The sequence below is a fragment of the Rhineura floridana genome, chromosome 10 (genome assembly GCF_030035675.1).
Source record: "Rhineura floridana isolate rRhiFlo1 chromosome 10, rRhiFlo1.hap2, whole genome shotgun sequence".
Classification (NCBI taxonomy): Eukaryota; Metazoa; Chordata; class Lepidosauria; order Squamata; family Rhineuridae; genus Rhineura; species Rhineura floridana.
Window position 1 is genome coordinate 74,834,346 of NC_084489.1, and position 18,239 is coordinate 74,852,584.

The 18,239-nt window shown below is 41.2% G+C and overlaps 1 protein-coding gene across 2 annotated transcripts in view; it reads left to right on the top strand.

The window, feature by feature from the left end:
• Positions 1 to 18,239, top strand: part of NCAPG2 (non-SMC condensin II complex subunit G2) — a 51,604-nt gene that overhangs the window by 28,593 nt on the left and 4,772 nt on the right. Inside the window, exons 14-25 of one of the 2 annotated variants that reach the window (XM_061587254.1) lie at positions 452 to 674; positions 1,364 to 1,467; positions 4,578 to 4,751; positions 5,564 to 5,634; positions 5,815 to 5,968; positions 6,108 to 6,281; positions 7,194 to 7,307; positions 7,403 to 7,546; positions 8,464 to 8,563; positions 10,222 to 10,406; positions 12,303 to 12,449; positions 13,757 to 13,860. In XM_061587254.1, the coding sequence (XP_061443238.1) occupies positions 452 to 674; positions 1,364 to 1,467; positions 4,578 to 4,751; positions 5,564 to 5,634; positions 5,815 to 5,968; positions 6,108 to 6,281; positions 7,194 to 7,307; positions 7,403 to 7,546; positions 8,464 to 8,563; positions 10,222 to 10,406; positions 12,303 to 12,449; positions 13,757 to 13,860 (1,694 nt within the window). Of the gene's footprint in view, positions 1 to 451; positions 675 to 1,363; positions 1,468 to 4,577; positions 4,752 to 5,563; positions 5,635 to 5,814; positions 5,969 to 6,107; positions 6,282 to 7,193; positions 7,308 to 7,402; positions 7,547 to 8,463; positions 8,564 to 10,221; positions 10,407 to 12,302; positions 12,450 to 13,756; positions 13,861 to 18,239 lie in introns of those variants that run through there. The other variant, XM_061587255.1, reaches the window with a different exon arrangement.

The following is an 18,239-nucleotide window of genomic DNA, read 5'->3' on the forward strand; positions in this document are numbered from 1 at the left end:
AATGGGACATTCGGTCCCCAGGTGGCTTATCTAAACTCTATAGATTGGATGCAGACAGAGGTAGATGACTAGGCTTGATACGGGACTCAAGAGGACAAATTGGAAGAGGATTATTTGATGTTAATATTACATTTTTCTGTTGTAACCTGCACAAGGTATATGACGACAATGTGTTACCTCATGGTGAAAAGTGTGTAAGAAATAATAAAATTTGCTAGAAGGAATCCTGAAAGGACTAGGCTGTGATAGTCCAGGGAGGGTTTTGCAGAAGTGAACAGAAATTTTAGAAGAAGGAAGAGTGGCATATGACAAGGCAAAAAGGGATTATTAGATGAGTTTGTAGGGAATACATATGAAGGGAAATTCATAGATCATTATAAACTGTAATCATGATCACTTGTTTTCTTTTTCCTCCCTCCCTTCCCCCCCCCCAAAATTCCTCACAAACCAGTTTTGGAAAATCTGTCCTATTGAGCATCTCTTAACTCGCCTTGAGATCGATTCACGGCCTGTGTCCCGGCGCCTAGTAAATCTTCTGTTCAGCTCTTTCATGCCCATTGATCAGCTGGAAGAAGTGTGGTGTGAGCGCTGTGTGGCACTTATCCAAATGAACCCAGCGGCAGCTAGAAAGTTCTACCAGTATGCTTATGAGTACACTAGCCCAACCAACATAGGTAAAGTTCTGGAAAGTTAATGGCTTGGTTTATCATAAACCAACTATAAATAAAAAGTATTGGGCAGCTCTTACTGTAAATGCCCATACATTAGAAGCTGCTTCAGAAGAATTCTGTGCCAGATTGAAAATGCCAGGAAGAAAGAGGGAGGGAGAGATTGCTATATGCGGCTGTATTCCTGACTTGCCACCTTTTTATATGCATGCATTATGGATCTACTCGGCTTATTTATGTTTAAATGGAGATAGTACTTAACTTTTCCCCCAGCGCATAGCCATTGAGTGATACAGGGTGTTAACTTCAGCCACATTTAAATGATTTATTTTTATTTTGTTTTAAAATATATAGTCATGAAGATGCTCCAGGGCCATTTGCAAATCAATTAAAATCACTAGCAAAAAATACAATGAATAAAATATTAAGCTCTGAACAGCACTATATTTTATTGTTAAACTGTTTTTTATCTTGTTTAAATGGTTATTGTTTTTTAATCTTTTGTTTTAGATTGTTTTGGGTTGCTTTGCAAGGGAACTGGCTAATAAATAAATAACTTGAAGACTTTAAATGTTTAAATTTACTTGTTTTTTTTAATGAAGCCATGATTTGGTTGGTAGCTCTGCTGTCCACTACTTAAATTGCTCCTGTTCCAAATTATTTTTTGTAATTGTACACTTTGTTCTTAATTTTAGCTAAATTGATGCTTACCATTCAGAGCTGTTTGAACGCCTGTATCCAGCAGGGATTAAAGGCATCCAACGGTGATGATGAAGACAGTGAGAAAGAAAACATGAGTGTAAGAATACAACAGAAAGCTTCTAAGATGAAGATGTTAATTAGGAACATAAGAAGGTGCCTTGTACAGAGTCAGGCCACTGATCCACAGTGTATTGTCTACACTGACTGGCAGTGACCCTTTGCTTGCAAAGCAAATGCTTTATCACTGAGCTATGGCTGCAAACTCATTTTATGGAGTCTGCACTAGGCCTTTCTTCTATTTTGCTCTTTGGGACAAAAAACAGTGGACATCTATTTACTATTTGAACTATCGAGTGTGTTTTTGGGTGCTTTGTGTTCCTTCCCATTCCAAAGAGAATGGAAACTTGGCTCACGGTATGGTCTGAAGGCACATGAGGTCACCACCTTGCTGAACCTAAGCAAGATTGGGTCTGGTCAGTACCTGGATGGGAGACCACCTGGGAACCATATGTATGCTGCCTTGGGTTCCTTGATGAAAGAAAGGTGGGGTATAAATATAATGAAATGAAATAAATAATAAGTTGTAGCGGTTGAAGGATTTGTCTAAATTACAATTTTACCTTTAGTCAGCTGTGAGTTGAATTTCTTTCAGGTAATAGTTGATCTGCAATATCTCTCAAAAACTCTGAAAATTAGCATAGACGCTAAAATCGTCTTTTCATGGGTTGTTGCACCACTTTGAAGAGGGTAATGTGATATATTTAGAAGCATTATCGTGTAAATCCCCAACCAGCACAGCATTTCATAACCATAACTGGTGAGCTGAAGTGGTCTGTGCTTGATATCCCTTGGTTATATCTAGAGATGTGAAAGCCCAGGGAAGAAAAGGAAAAGTTTGGGGGTGGGGAAAACATTCCCCCTTCCCCCCGACCTTCATATCTCTAGTTACATCTCAACTGCCTTTGTCACTTCTCCCTAGTACAAAAAATAACGAATTAGGATTGTATTATCATATGGTGACTTTGTGCAGTTCTGTTCATAGAACTTTACTTCTCCAGTATGGCTAGGATATCCAGGGTTTGGACTGGTTTAGAGATTGACAGTAGCAGAGATATTCTGCACATTGTGGGGTGCAGACCTCAGGATTGTGGAATGGAATCTGACAAATAAGATAAACCAGTTGTGCTCATGTGTAAGAGTTCCCCGTAAGACATGCATGCTCATTGTGTGGATGTGGCAGGGTGTGTGAGACAGGCCTAGCTCAAGCACATGAAACTCTGTTCCTTCTTTGTGTGTCTGATCTACATATCTAGTATGAGCTAACATAACATAATGTAAGTTGTGATAAGCTACAGTGCAGAAATCAGAAAAACTAGGTCTGGTCCTGATGTTTACAGTTGTGGTAATATTCTGCATGGGAATGAGTGTGCGAGCCAGTCCCAGGACCATGCAGGGCTGCTACCACTTGTAGGAATTGTGGACACTCCCTGCCCTCAATTCAGCCAGTTGTTGCTTTCATTCCACTCCTTTTAGGAATAGAAGATTTGGTGACTGACACTTACCTCTGGGTCCTATGTTACACCATAGCCTTTGCCAACCTGGTGTTCTACAAATGATTTGGACTTCAACTCCCATCAGTCCCAGTCTGCAATGCATTTTCCACACATCACAGTAAGCCAAGCTAAGGCTTACATGGACCACACAAAAAGCTTGTACTCTCTTTTGCTCTTCCCAGGTCGTTTTAGCTTAGGACAACATAGCAGCCAAGCCAAAGTTTCGCTTAGCGTGTTGTCCAAACCCAGAATGGTGGTAAAGGAGGAGAGTCCTTAACCACGACAGCAGGTTCTCACAACATGCTAACTTAACCCTGTGGTTAGCTGCTGCTCTCTGCTAAAAAGACTAGGGAGGTGCAAAGTGGGTGCAAGCTCCTATCCAAGAACCACCACGTTTGTGTTATTCTGGTAAGCCACAATTTGGCTTGCTGTGATATGTGAACCAGGCCAGCGTGTGGTGTGCACACTCCTTACCATGTTCAGTCCTAATGCTACTGGCAACATCTGAACTATTATTTGATTTATATCCCACCCTTCCTCCCAGCAGGAGCCCAGGGCAGCAAACAAAATCACCAAAAACATTAAAACATCATGAAAACAAAACATCTTCAAAAATGTTACTTTAAAAAAGCTTTCAAAATATCTAAGATTAAAAACATTTTAAAAAGAAGGTTTAAGAACAAAAAAAACACAGAGGCAGACTGGGGTAGGTCTCAGCTGAAAAGGCTTGTTGAAAGAGGAAAATCTTCAATAGGTGCCGAAAAGATAACAGAGATTATGCCTGTCTAATATTTAAGGGGAGGGAATTCCACAGGGTAGGTGCTGCCACACTAAAGGTCCGTTTCCTGTGTTGTGCAGAATGGACCTCTAAGTAGCCCTAAGCCCTGCATTTTTCCTAGTTCTGGCAGCTAAAGTGCTAACCCGTAAACTACTACAAGGTTGGTATCCTGGTCTAGACATTTTGTAAAGTAAAAATAAATCTGTAAGAAGTATACATGTATGTTCTTTAGGTTTTCCTTCCCAGTCCCTGGAAAGCCTCACTCTGAAATGCCAGATTTTTTTTTCTTTTTGACACACCCACCCACCACATTCTTTTTCCAGGGTCCCCATCTTGTTTCTGTGCCTCCAGCATCTATCAGTGGCTACTAGCCACAATGCCTGTGTTCTGCCTCCACTGTCAGAGGCAGCATGCCCCTGAATACTGTGTCTTGGGAACTGCAAGTGGGGAGAGTACTGTTGCACTTGAGCTGGCTTTGCAGGCTTTGCGTAGGCATCTGGTTGGCCACTGTGAGAATAGGGTACTGGACTAGATGGGCCTTTGGCCTGATCCAGCAGGGGGGTCTTATCTTCAAAGGTGTTGAATTTGAAAATTATAAGACAATAAAATCTGGATTAAAGGCGATGGGTATTATAGCAAGATATAAGGAGAAATGTTAATTCATCTTCACTTTCCCCTGATTACTGAAACTGTGACCCTCTCTTGTATAATGGTAAACTTCTAAAACTGCTTCCTTTCTTTCTAACGTTCTTCACAGCTTCCGTGGTATTAACATGCACATAAATTCGGGAAGATTCTTTCCATTAAAAAAAAGCTCTATAAGCCTGATTTTAGATACAAGAAAAATTGCATAATCCTCAAATATTTACATTTCAGGTTCCAAATAATGTATTGTCCATTGATGACATACCTTCTATGGCAGGCTTACTTGAAGTTATTGTAATTCTGTGGAGAAGCATTCGTAAAGCACTTGATCGCAATGAAGGAGCCAAAAACCACATTGTCCGAAAATTTGCTTCTGTACTATCTGAGTATTTAAAAGTATTTAAGGTAAATCCCACTTAAAACTCCTAGAGTGGGTTGGTTGCAAAGGTTTAATTATGTTTATGGAAAGAGGCTATTGTAATAGAAGGGCTCCTTTGGAATCCAACTTGCTGTAACACTTACCTCACATGCTTTATTCTGTGGCCCTTTGCCCCTTAAACAGAAAGGGGGAAACTGTTTTGGGGTTTTATGTGGGGGGAGGAAACACAGGAATAAGACAGGAGAGTTTTCTGTAGTATGAGAAAATCACTTTAGTTCATCATTATATTGATGAAGGGTTGTATACCCATCCACCACCCTTTAGAAAGAGAAACTGTTGATTCTTATGCAGTGTGTTGTGTTGGTCTTGCTCTGTTTTCTCTAACTTTAAGGGACTAAAGCATACTCTTGCTCTAACGTTTAAGGCATGAATGGTCTTTCAATATATATACCTATAAATGTATTCACTTAGAATGTTTTATCATTCACAGATCTAAATGAATGGGGCTTCTTTTTATTCAGTACTGTTTTAAAATACTTTGGGAAGAATAATGTAACCATGAACATATGAAAGCAGAGTGTATATAAGCTCTAACAGCGTTATTAGTTTATATTTGTAGCACAAGCTAGACCAAATTAATGGGTGAGGTGTAGTACAAGAAGATGTACCAAATTAGACTTCATAGTTCTTGATCTAACTTTCTGAGAGTGTGTTGCTGTACTCTTAATGAACTATGAAAATGACGGGGCACCATGTGAAGCACTTAGAACTTTTTTGTGAATGATCTGTTTACAAAAAGTGTAGAAATTCCTTATTAAACTGTTTTGCTTCAACCTAGGATGATCGTTGTGTCTCTCCAATAATTGTCCTTGCATCTTTCATGTCACCCACTTCTATTCCTACATTCAGGTACTATTTATTTATTTTTGCAAATGTGGGTAGAAACTTTCAATTGTGTGCTATGCAGGTTTGATTCCAATAAGGAAACTGAATATTTCAATTCATGGGGACATTGCAAAGTTCTATAGACTTTTGAGGTATGTTTATGTATTGAAAAAGCTGATACATCATGTTTGCATTTGTTTCTAGTTGTGGTGTGGTCTCTAAACTGAAGAATCTGGAAAATGGTGCCACTGAAAACAAATACTCTACCCTGCTTGATTGTCTGTGTCGCTGGGGAAAAGTGGGACATGTTCTTGATTTAATCTATGATTGGATAACAGTCGAGCCAACCCAGCGAGAGGTGTGATAAATAAGTCTGGCTTTTGAATGTGTTGGCTTATGCAGCTTTAGTGGTTGGCTGGTGGTTGCTTTATTTAACATTTTTAATGGCATCTTTTTAGTGTTTGAAAATAAAGGGACTCTTTTCTCTTTGTATTTAGAGTAGCGGCACTTCTAAACGACGTGTACTTATCCAAGAGACACACGAGTCAAAACCGGAATTGGCACTTGATTATATAGAGTATTTGTTGACTCATTATATGAATCGGGATTGTCTTCTGTCACTCCCCAAACAGAAGCTGAATGATCTTTTGAAAGCTCTTGAAGCCGCAAAGGTAAGATTTCACTTTTCCACAATATTGTATGACAACCTGAATTAATGCTAGTAAATAATGTATAAGGTTTTCTCCAAATTTGCCATTGTCTTTGGTGTAGGTATCTTTTTCTGCACTATGATTGCCCAGGATACCCGAAACTATGTGATATATGATCATTATACTTGTGTTATACTGCATTGCACTAATCCAGAGTAATTGCATTTGCAAGGAACTGGGATTGTGCAGATTATTTAGCACTGAAGCTACCATGAGAGAGATCTAAGCCACAATAATGTCAGTTTCCCTTCTCCTTCTGAATAAGCTTTTCTTTGTTACTGTGGAAGCTTTGCAATAAAATTGAACTAACGGGACAGAATGATGCATGTTAATATACATCTGCTTAACAAAGTTAAGTGGGCAACGTGGCAATATGTCTGATGGTGATGCTGGCCAAGAGATCTGTAGCGATGTAGTGAAGAGAAAGTTCTTCTGACTGTGCTGTATTGAATTCTGTTCCCCTGACTTCTTGAGGAGAAATTCTGGGATGGGGCCACAAGGAGCCTCAGTTGTTGGGGTGGGGGGCAGAAAAGCCTAAGTACGAAAGCAAACATTGCATTACCGCACTGGATTCAGGCCACTGGGTTGGGAATATCTTAAATTCAGCAGGGTACAAAAAAATATAACGAACAACATAATAACATTATTTTAAAAAGTGAGTCCCATTTGATTTGATACCCATTTGAAGTATATAGATTGCAGTGTTATTTGAGTGTGAGCTAAATTTATCCATTACATCAAAATTTGGTAGCTCAACTCTAATGAAGAGGAATGCATCATTTATAAAGATGTATGTTAATATCCTCCTCCCCTCTAATCCCTGTGCAGGACATTCAGATTATTTTCTTCCTAAACATGATGCTTTCATTTCAGGATGTTCTAGACCCTTATATTAGAGAAACGGATGCAAGGTGTCCCTTTTACCAAGCAACTACACTTAGAGCCTTCAGTCTGTATTGCAGATTAAATATACATCTTCAGTATAAGGTACTGTAATCTCAAGACTTGCTCTACTTTTGAGCAAAAGTGGCTATAAACATCTGTATGATGATTATGTTTGTGTTCTTTTTTTTTCTTAACAGTTTGCCTCTGAAGGACAGGAGTACCTGTCAGCTTTGGAGAAAACAGGGTCTTGGATTGAAAATAGCATTCTGCCTGCTTTTTTAATAGATGAACAGGAGGGCAACTTGAAGCAGTCCAGTGAAATCTCTCAGCTGGTGATTCAGGTAGTGTGTGTATTGTGGGGTTGCTCTCATGTATTTTGAATTCGTGCACTAACGTAACATTGGCTCAGTTCAGATACCACACCACATGACAGCTTTTGTTAGAACAGCCCTAAAGATGCTGAGGCTTCCAAACACAGATGCAACCCAACATTCAGAGCTGCTTGTTCACCCGTGATTTATTTCATTTTATTTTAATTACACTTTTATCTCCCAAGATGCTCAGGGTTGCCTTCCTTTCTCTTCTCTCCATCCACTCAGTAGCACAACAGCCTTAAGAGGTAGACTAACAGCAGTATCTATGGTTTGTCAATTGTGGCAAAAAAGTCTTCAAAGAATGGCTTTTGGTTCTGATTTGCTGTCTGATTTTCAGATGATGGTTTGTTAGTTCAGACATTGTGATAGTTAAGCTTCCTTAGCTGTGGTCTGATGTCTGATACCAGCACTTTGAACTTGGCCTGGCAAGTATCCTTATAGATGAAAACTCAAAATTAGTTGACGTTAAGAAATACTGTTCTTTTTTTTTAAAAAAAATGGCAAAAATGTTTAAACGTTTCTAAAAAACCTTTTCATTTCCTATCTTGCACCATCTTGTTGTCAACTTCATAATCTGAAGCATGCCTTACTCATAATATACATATATTGGGACTATCTAAATATTAAGGGGTCAAGGTCCACTCAGGCTTCCATCCATCTGTGGTCAGTAAAATGAGTACCCAGCATATGCTGGGGGGTAAAGAAAGGCCGGGGAAGGAACTGGCAATCCCACCCCATATACAATCTGCCTAGTAAACGTCGCAAGACGTCACCCTAAGAGTCGGAAACGACTCACACTATAAGTGCGGGGACACCTTTACCTTTTTCAGTATTAAGAACTGGTCATGCACAAATACGAATACATTTCTGCTCTTCTTATGTAGACTTATCTGACAGTGTGCAAAGATCTCATAGCTGTTGGTCTTGGTGATTCAGAGTTTCAAGTACACCTTCTGAATGTGGTCGTTGTCATCCTGCACACAGGTATGTTTTCTGATTAATTATCTTTTATTTTGTGAAGTTAACGATGTTTTGTTTTGTCCATAAACTATTGGAACATGACAAGGCTACTACTCGCCAAAATTTAAAACTATGGAACTGTATACTTCAAACATTGTAGTACATATGTGTAGACATATTGTCTGACACACCAATACTAGTATTCAATATAACAACCATGTACAAAATAAAGACAAGAAAAAATTAGCAACACTGGAAAACGCATTGTGTAAAAAATACATATTTATAAGGGATGTATCCAACACTATCTGCACAAGCAGAACTGTTCATATAATTGGACTTTAGCTTCCTCTCCTTCCCCCCCCCAATCCTTCACTTCCTCAGTCTGCTTTGGTGCATTTGGGACCCTTGGGGGGCATTGCAAGGGGGGGGAGGAGAGAGGTCCCATTCATGCAGTGGGGCTTCACAACACAGTTTGCTCATACAACACTGGATTCTGCTCAAAGGATATGAATTGTAATAAACTAATGATAACGTTGATCCATGGAGGATGTTGCACTCAGTAATAACAAATTATATACTGACTGTGCAATTCAGCTGCTAATACTAAGATGAGTTTTAAAAATGCAGGTAATTCCACAAAGTACCAGTTCTAGATGTGGGTCAAAACTTGCGTATTGCACAAGCAGGTAGACTACAATTGTGTGTTCCTGATGCAGAGCACAAACCAAATCCAGTACAGATACCAAAGTCACAGTTCAGCGGTTGGCCTAAAGAATATACTTAGTGAGATGTTGATCTTTATCTCCTTCAGCAAAATGCTTCATTTTCTGTGTGTGTTCATGGGCTGGCAAAGCCACACAGCCCAAAAAAATTCCTGTCCTATATCAGAAATGGAGAACATTTTTCAGCCCGAGAACCACATTACCTTCTGGGCAGTCTTCCAAGGGTTGTGCCAGTGGTGGGCACAGCTACAAATGTAAATTTTACCTGTTGTACATCAGGCTAGTTGCTATACACACAATCACACACCCCTCTCTGTTTGTCCTCCATCCAGACAAACAAGAGGTGTTATCTGAGTTCAAGGACTCAGCCAGGCCAAAATGTTCGATGTGTGAAGCAGAGGCACTGATGGGCGTGGCCCAGAGATAGTTCCGAGGGCCAAATAGAGAGGTCCGGAGAGCTGTACACATCCTCAGGCCCTGAGGTTCCCCACCGCTTTCCTGCATCCACAGTGTCAAAACAGCAGCTTCCGCAATGTATATGCAGCTTCACTATGTGCTCCTCTGAATGTATGATCCTTAAGTTGACACTTGGTTAGTTCTTTGTTTTAGGGACCAAAACACAATTCCTAAGTAGGCTTTAATCACCTTTGTTTCTGGATGAGTAGGCATTCAGTGTGCATATGTGCAAGAAATAGGGCAGGGCATATAGCATGTTATGCGTGAAAAGAGACATGATGGGGAAATGGGCACAGTCCTGTTTGGCTATTTTTTAGAAAAGTGACTATACAGGATACTGCAAGTACATATTGGAGTAAACTGACAAGGAGAGGCTTTACTTGAAAGATCATAGGCTCAAAAACCTCTAGGGATTGATTTAGCCATATATTGTGGCTGGGGGTGTGTGTGGAATAGCTTTGACTGTATTTTGATACTTAATTCAGTTTTTCTTTCCTTAAGATAGAGGCCACGTTTTCCTTCCAATGATACTCTCCATCCTGAGAGAGGTGGTGGAAGCTTCTTTAGCCCATAACACTGATAGCAGCGCCTGGGTGGAACTTTTTGACAATATTCAGAAGATATTCCAGAAAATTCTAGAATGTATGGCACTCAGACTCAGAAGACAGCGAGAAGAGGGGATTCAGGTATCTGTTGCATTTGAAGGTAGCTGGCTTGATCCTTGCTAAACGAATGACTTGTATCTAGTTCTTGAAGTAAAACATGCACTGCTGTATTGGCCAGGCATCGCTGTTGCTCACAAAGAGAAAGACAGCCTGACAACTGCAATTTGGGCGAATGGCCCGATATACAGTATTTATTTTTAATTTCACTGCTGCTCTGATTGTTTCTCATACCCAGCTGAATGTCAAAAAGATTAAAGTAATGACAACAGAAGATTTATGTAACTTTAAAGTTGACAATGAGGACATTGAAATTTCAAGGATTATCAATACCTTGGAACAGTCATTAACTAAAACGGAGACAATAGTCAAGAAATCAGAAGAAGGCTAGGACTGGGTAGGGCACCTGTGAGAGAACTAAAAAAGGTCCTCAAATGCAAACATGTATCACTGAATACCAAAGTCAGGATCATTCAGACCATGGTATTCCCGATCTCTATGTATGGATGCGAAAGTTGGACAGTGAAAAAAAAGCAGATAAGAGAAAAATCAACTCATTTGAAATGTGGTGTTGGAGAAGAGCTTTGCGCAAACAATGGACTGCAAAAAAGACAAATAATTGGGTGTTAGAACAAATTAAACCAGAACTGTCACTAGAAGCTAAAATGATGAAACTGAGGTTATCATACTTTGGACACATCCTGAGAAGACATGATTCACTAGAAAAGACCATAATGCTGGGAAAAACAGAAAGGAGTAGAAAAAGAGGAAGGCCAAACAAGAGATGGATTTATTCCTTAAAGAAAGCCACAGACCTGAACTTACAAGATCTTAACAGGGTAGTTCATGACAGATGCTCTTGGAGGTCACTGATTCATATGGTCGCCATGAGTCGTGGTCAACTTGAAGGCACATAACAACAACAACAAAGCATGGAAATATATGTCCCTCTGATATGCCTACTCTTACTCTTAAACCCATTTTGTAAAAAATGTCGATAATAGACAAGTCATCGTAAATACAAACAGGCATTGAAACATTCCAGTTAAATAGCAGAGGTGCTAGTATACATTTTCAGACAAGCAAAATTACTACTTAACTAAACTGAAAAAGTGGCCATTAGTTGTCACAGCAGGCTTTTCAATAGGTTTTATAGACATCGTGCCATGATTCCCTCTCCCCCACCCCATCTCTGCTGAAGCACTCAGTTCAGTGTCAGTACAAAAGTGTTAAAGGAGGATGGACTAGCTTAAGTAACGACTTTAAACTTTGCATTCCACTCTCCCAAAGCTGTTGTTCATTGAGCATCCTTGCCAGAAATGTGTTATCTCCACTTTCTCTGCTACTTGGCTTCTGCCTTTCCAATACACAGTGAGGCTTTTCAGTTTCTTTTTCAGTCTTGATTCTCTGTTTCGGATTTACAAAGATTCACAAGCCTTTTAACTCTCTTTAGACTGGGAAAATGATTCTGCACAAATGATTGGGTCTGGACTGTTTGTTTTGGCTGTTTCTAGGCAGCATAGAATTGGAATGCTTTAATTTTGCTATTTGTTCTAAAGTTTGTGCCATAGTACCAACAGGGGAAGATGCGTGAACTTCTTCCTTCCATCTTTCTGTACTGTTTGCACAGGCTAGCTGGAACTGGGTGCGAGACTTGTTCTCTGTTTGGCATGGAAGCAGGCAGTTTTCCTCCAATGTCCTTTGTAGGCTGCTCTGAACTGGGTACACATTTTTAAGCTGCTGTGTGTCACAACAATTTTGTGTCTTTCAATTTGCGCAGCTATGCCCAAATGACGCAACATCTAAAAAGGAGGATGGACACTCTCTCTCCTCCTCTCTATCTCTGTCACTCACATAGAAAGGGATATAGTTGAAAAATCTGAATCTGTATGCTACTAAGCTAATTTTTGTTTTTTCTAGTTAATTCAGTCTGTTCAGGAGCCTCTTGGAGAATTTGTACATGCCATCCAGTGTTGTACTTTAACTTGTCCAGCTGTTCACCATGGAGTCCTTTCTTCTCTGCTAGCTGCAGCAGTAGTAGAGATAGGTTACACCTTACAACAAAAGGTACAAGGGGTTTTTTTTTTTACTTTCCTTGTGAGCATGCCCTATATGCATGCAGGGGGAGAGAGGTATCAAGCGATCATGCACAGGTCTATTAGTGAAGTGGGGCTGGGCTATATTTTTATAATAACATGCATAGTCAGCATATTTTTATAAAAAGAGCACCATAAGTTCAACTTCTTATTCTTGTGGTAGGGGACTGAGCAGGACGTAGCTGGCTCAACAATGGTATCATGAAGCCTCTAGACAATAGGAGCGGAATAGTCCTTCAGCCTTTTTTATTGGGTTACATCATTTATTTATTTATTAATTTATTAAACTTGTATCCTGCCCTTCCAGAAGGAGCCTAGGGCAGCATGTCATGTTTTTTTTAAAAAAGCATAATTGTAGACATATAGTGACTTCCTTTCTGGTGGTGTTATTGTGCCAGACATCAACTATTCCAGTGAATGATAATATTAAGCAAAGTATTTAAAAAAGTCTTGCAGTAGGGCCCCACTCATATGGCAGGTTAGGTTCCAGACCCCCGCTAGAAAGTGAAAACCACCAAAAAGCGGATCAGCTGTAGTAACCCGGGGAGGGTTAATCGATATAATTGTAATGCCTCCTACCCAGTTTTAATATTGTTGTTGTAGATCTATTGTTTTTATTGTATTACTGTATTTTATTAATTGTATTTTAATAATTTTGTAAGTCGCCTAGAGTGGCCATTGGCCAGATAGGCGACGAAGAAATTAAATTTATTATTATTATTTATTATTAGTGTGGGGGTCTGGAACCTAACCTGCTGATCACACCAGAGGAGGAGAAGATCAGATCTTCCTCTCCTCGGGCGTGATCAGCTGGAGCAGGAGTCTGATTGCCCCCAAGGAGGAGAAGATCAGCTGTAGCATGTTACAGCTGATCTTCCCCTCCGCCGGTCGAGCGGGGGAGTCAGATCGTGCCAGAAGAGGAGAAGATCAGCTGTAGCATGCTACAGCTGATCTGCTCTTCCTCCGGCGTGATCAGCTGGAGTGCTGGAGTCTGACCGCCCCTGAGGAGGAGGAGAAGATCAGCTGTAGCATGCTACAGCTGATCTTCCCCTCCTCTGGCGCAATCAGCTGGAGCAGGGGAGTCTGATCGCACCAGAAGAGAAGATCAGCTGGCGCGATCAGCTGGAGTGCAGGGAGCTTCACCCCCCCCCCAGCTGATCGCCCTGCTGGCGCCGTATTAGCAGAATGCCGAGAAGCGAGGCCCTACTGTAATTGTTTACATGCTGTGTGTGAACCTCTGGTTTGCCTGATAGTTTTTTTTAATTTCTTCCATTTTAGGCATCCCACCCAAAAGAGCTCACTCCACCTAAGACTTTTTCAGACCTTCCCCCACTTTCAAGCATTTTAATGGCAATAGTAAATAAGTCAGCAAATGTGGTTCGGTAAGCTTTCTCCCCCCACTCCCCCAACCATGCATGTAGCATGGCCCCACTTCTTGCATTACTGCTTGCGTTCCTGCTCATTGTGGAGGGACAAGCACATCTCCTTCCCCTGTAATATACAGATGGCCTTTTTTTGTATGAAGTGGGGTCTCCATGGCAATGCTGAAACTTGAGTTTTTTAAAAAGTGAGCTGATGGGGTAAGTATAAACTGAAGCCAAGTTTTTATTCCTTGTAGATACAAAGGCAGTTAATACCCACTGGCAGATCTCCATGTATTCTAGCCAAGTTCTGTGCTATGCATTTTGTTTGTTTGTTTTACAAATTGCTAATAGCTCCTACAAACTAATACATTATAGTGGCAGTCTGAATGCAATTAGTACTCTTTTTTTTTTTACTAGAACCTTAATTTAGTATTAGTGTGGTGAAGACTAGTTAACCACTCCTCAAACATCATGCAAAAGGGGCTATTATAAGACTGCAATGTTTCAGATTTTTTTTAAAAAAAAGCCATCCAGACATTTTTCTGTTTGACTGACATGTAAAGTGAACTTAAGACACAATGGAAGTGGTGTATTGAGTACATTTGAGTGGCTATTTGTAGAGAGTAGCATGTCGGGAAAATGGTTTGTATTTCAAAAATACGTGATTGGTCATCACTACTTGGAGTACATTCTATTGCCATATATTAAAATGCCTTGTAGATTGCCACTACATGCCTCTCCAACCATTTGGGTTAAGCTCCTCTGCTTAGCATGGCAGTTGTGTCAAAGAGAGAAGACAACACTTAGAACCTCCCCCTCAACCACCTGTGGTGGTCTCTCCTGTGGCAGGCTTTTGCCAGCTGCTATTCCCCCCCCCCAGCTTTAAGCTATCTAGTTGCAGCCTCTTTTCTAGAGAAAAATGGATGTCTAAGGGTTCCTCCAAGTTACTTTAGGCCCTCAAGTATATGTCCCCCATCTACACCATACATTTAAAGCTGTTCTGTGGGAAGAGGGATTGACAATTAAACTACTCTGAGAATTGTAGCTCTGTGAGGGGAATAGGGGTCTTCTAACAACTCTCAGCATCCATTACAAGCTATAATTGCCAGTTCTTTGGTGGAAGCCATAGCTGTTTAAAGTGTTATGATACTGCTTTCAATGTATAGTGCAGGAGAGGTCTGTGTTTTGGAACAGAATGAAGGACAATCTGTTATTTTTATTAATATCATTAATGTATTAATTTCCTTTATTATCATTAATGTATTAATCATCTCAAGGAGATGTACAATGAAAACTGCAAAACAAGCAGTTGAAACACACAGGTAGCAGATATATTTAAGACAAAACAAAAACAATACAAAATAAAGCCCTCCGGAATAAAAATGTCTACAATTGTTTCCAGAAAGTGCAGATAGCGTTTGTCTTAGGTTATTTGGGAAATAAACTGATGGAGAACCTTTTCTACTATTCCTATTTATTTCTGTATTTGACAATATTAATTAAAAATGCATTTCCATTTTCAAATGCAATGTGAGAAGCTGAATATGATTGTACTCAGTTTCTCTCACTCATAGAATGTTTATATTAACATAGCTTTTTTTGTATATATAGGTAGTTGAATTATGGTGTAGAAGCCATGTACTATTCACAGGCAGTTGCTTTACATATGTTCTTGTGGATTGCTTCAGGATGCCTCATGGAAACTGATTCATAAATGAAATAAATAATAGCCATTGGGAAATATATTGAATAAAATATTGTTGGTGCATAGCAGAGGAATAAATGTGTGCACTGACTATATGGGTTGCAAAACGGTAGACATGGGCACAAGGAAGGATCAGCATTCAATAGCATTAATTGTAAATTGCTTTGGGAGGTAAGCAATTGTATTTGGTTATTGATTCGTGGCTCAGCTGAGAGTGACAGTGAAGGAAACGTCAGTATTGGTTACCTGTAAAATAAATGAGCTACCATTGTTAAAGAGGATGAATGTAATTCATCGATACATTAAGTAAGGTATTTCTAAGAAGGATAGGGAAATATTTGTCGTCTTCTGTAAACTGCTAATGAGCCCACATCTGGAATATAATAATAATAATAATAATAATAATAATAAAATTTTATTTCTAGGCCGCCTATCTGGCCGAATTAACGGCCACTCTAGGCGGCGTACATAGACTAAAATATAACATAGAGTAAAATATAACATATAATACTAAACAAAACCCCAGTAGTCTATAGACATCCCGAGCAGCAGGTTCACGCACACATACACACACATGGTCTCTGGCCCCTTCAGCACTTGCTGCTTTTGTAGCTGGAGAGAGACAGGGCCCCACCCTTCCAGGCCAGGTGGAAATCAGCCAGAAATGCAGGGAGCAGGTCTTGCAGAAACTCACACAGGTAGATGGTCTCTGGCCCCTTCAGCACTTGCTGCTTTTGTAGCTGGAGAGAGACAGGGCCCCACCCTTCCAGGCCAGGTAGAAATCAGCCAGAAATGCAGGGAGCAGGTCTTGCAGAAACTCACACAGGTAGATGGTCTCTGGCCCCTTCAGCACTTGCTGCTTTTGTAGCTGGAGAGAGACAGGGCCCCACCCTTCCAGGCCAGGTGGAAATCAGCCAGAAATGCAGGGAGCAGGTCTTGCAGAAACTCACACAGGTAGATGGTCTCTGGCCCCTTCAGCACTTGCTGCTTTTGTAGCTGGAGAGAGACAGGGCCCCACCCTTCCAGGCCAGGTGGAAATCAGCCAGAAATGCAGGGAGCAGGTCTTGCAGAAACTCACACAGGTAGATGGTCTCTGGCCCCTTCAGCACTTGCTGCTTTTGTAGCTGGAGAGAGACAGGGCCCCGCCCTTCCAGGCCAGGTGGAAATCAGCCAGAAATGCAGGGAGCAGGTCTTGCAGAAACTCACACAGGTAGACGGTCTCTGGTCCCCCCAGCAGTTGCTGCTTTTGTAGCTGGAGAGAGACAGGGCCCCGCCCTTCCAGGCCAGGTGGAAATCAGCCAGAAATGCAGGGAGCAGGTCTTGCAGAAACTCACACAGGTAGATGGTCTCTGGCCTCTTCAGCAGTTGCTGCTTTTGTAGCTGGAGAGAGACAGGGCCCCACCCTTCCAGGCCAGGTGGAAATCAGCCAGAAATGCAGGGAGCAGGTCTTGCAGAAACTCACACAGGTAGATGGTCTCTGGCCTCTTCAGCAGTTTCTGCTTTTGTAGCTGGAGAGAGACAGGGCCCCACCCCTCCAGGCCAGGTGGAAATTAGCCAGAAATGCAGGGAGCAGGTCTTGCAGAAACTCACACAGGTAGATGGTCTCTGGCCCCTTCAGCACTTGCTGCTTTTGTAGCTGGAGAGAGACAGGGCCCCACCCTTCCAGGCCAGGTGGAAATTAGCCAGAAATGCAGGGAGCAGGTCTTGCAGAAACTCACACAGGTAGATGGTCTTTGGCCCCTTCAGCACTTGCTGCTTTTGTAGCTGGAGAGAGACAGGGCCCCGCCCTTCCAGGCCAGGTGGAAATTAGCCAGAAATGCAGGGAGCAGGTCTTGCAGAAACTCACACAGGTAGATGGTCTTTGGCCCCTTCAGCAGTTGCTGCTTTTGTAGCTGGAGAGAGACAGGGCCCCACCCTTCCAGGCCAGGTGGAAATTAGCCAGAAATGCAGGGAGCAGGTCTTGCAGAAACTCACACAGGTAGATGGTCTTTTGCCCCTTCAGCAGTTGCTGCTTTTGTAGCTGGAGAGGAACAGGGCCCCACCCCTCCAGGCCAGGTGGAAATTAGCCAGAAATGCAGGGAGCAGGTCTTGCAGAAACTCACACAGGTAGATGGTCTCTGGCCCCCTCGGCAGTTGCTGCTTTTGTAGCTGGAGAGGAACAGGGCCCCACCCTTCCAGGCCAGGTGGAAATCAGCCAGAAATGCAGGGAGCAGGTCTTGCAGAAACTCACACAGGTAGATGGTCTTTTGCCCCTTCAGCAGTTGCTGCTTTTGTAGCTGGAGAGGAACAGGGCCCCACCCTTCCAGGCCAGGTGGAAATCAGCCAGAAATGCAGGGAGCAGGTCTTGCAGAAACTCACACAGGTAGATTGTGTAGGTAGACAATATAGTATTGTCTTGTTTTATTTATTTATTTAATTTATTTATTATTTGATTTATATCCCGCCCTTCCTCCCAGCAGAAGCCCAGAGCAGCAAACAAAACTAAAAACACTTTAAAACATCATAAAAACAGACCTTAAAATACATTAAAACAAAACAACTTTAAAAACATTTTTAAAAGCTTTAAAGACATCTTTTTAATAGGGTTAAAAAAACATATTAAAAAGTAATTCCAACGCAGACTGGGATAGGTCTCAACTTAAACAGCTTGTTGAAAAAGGAAAGTCTTCAAAAGGCGCCGAGAAGATAATAG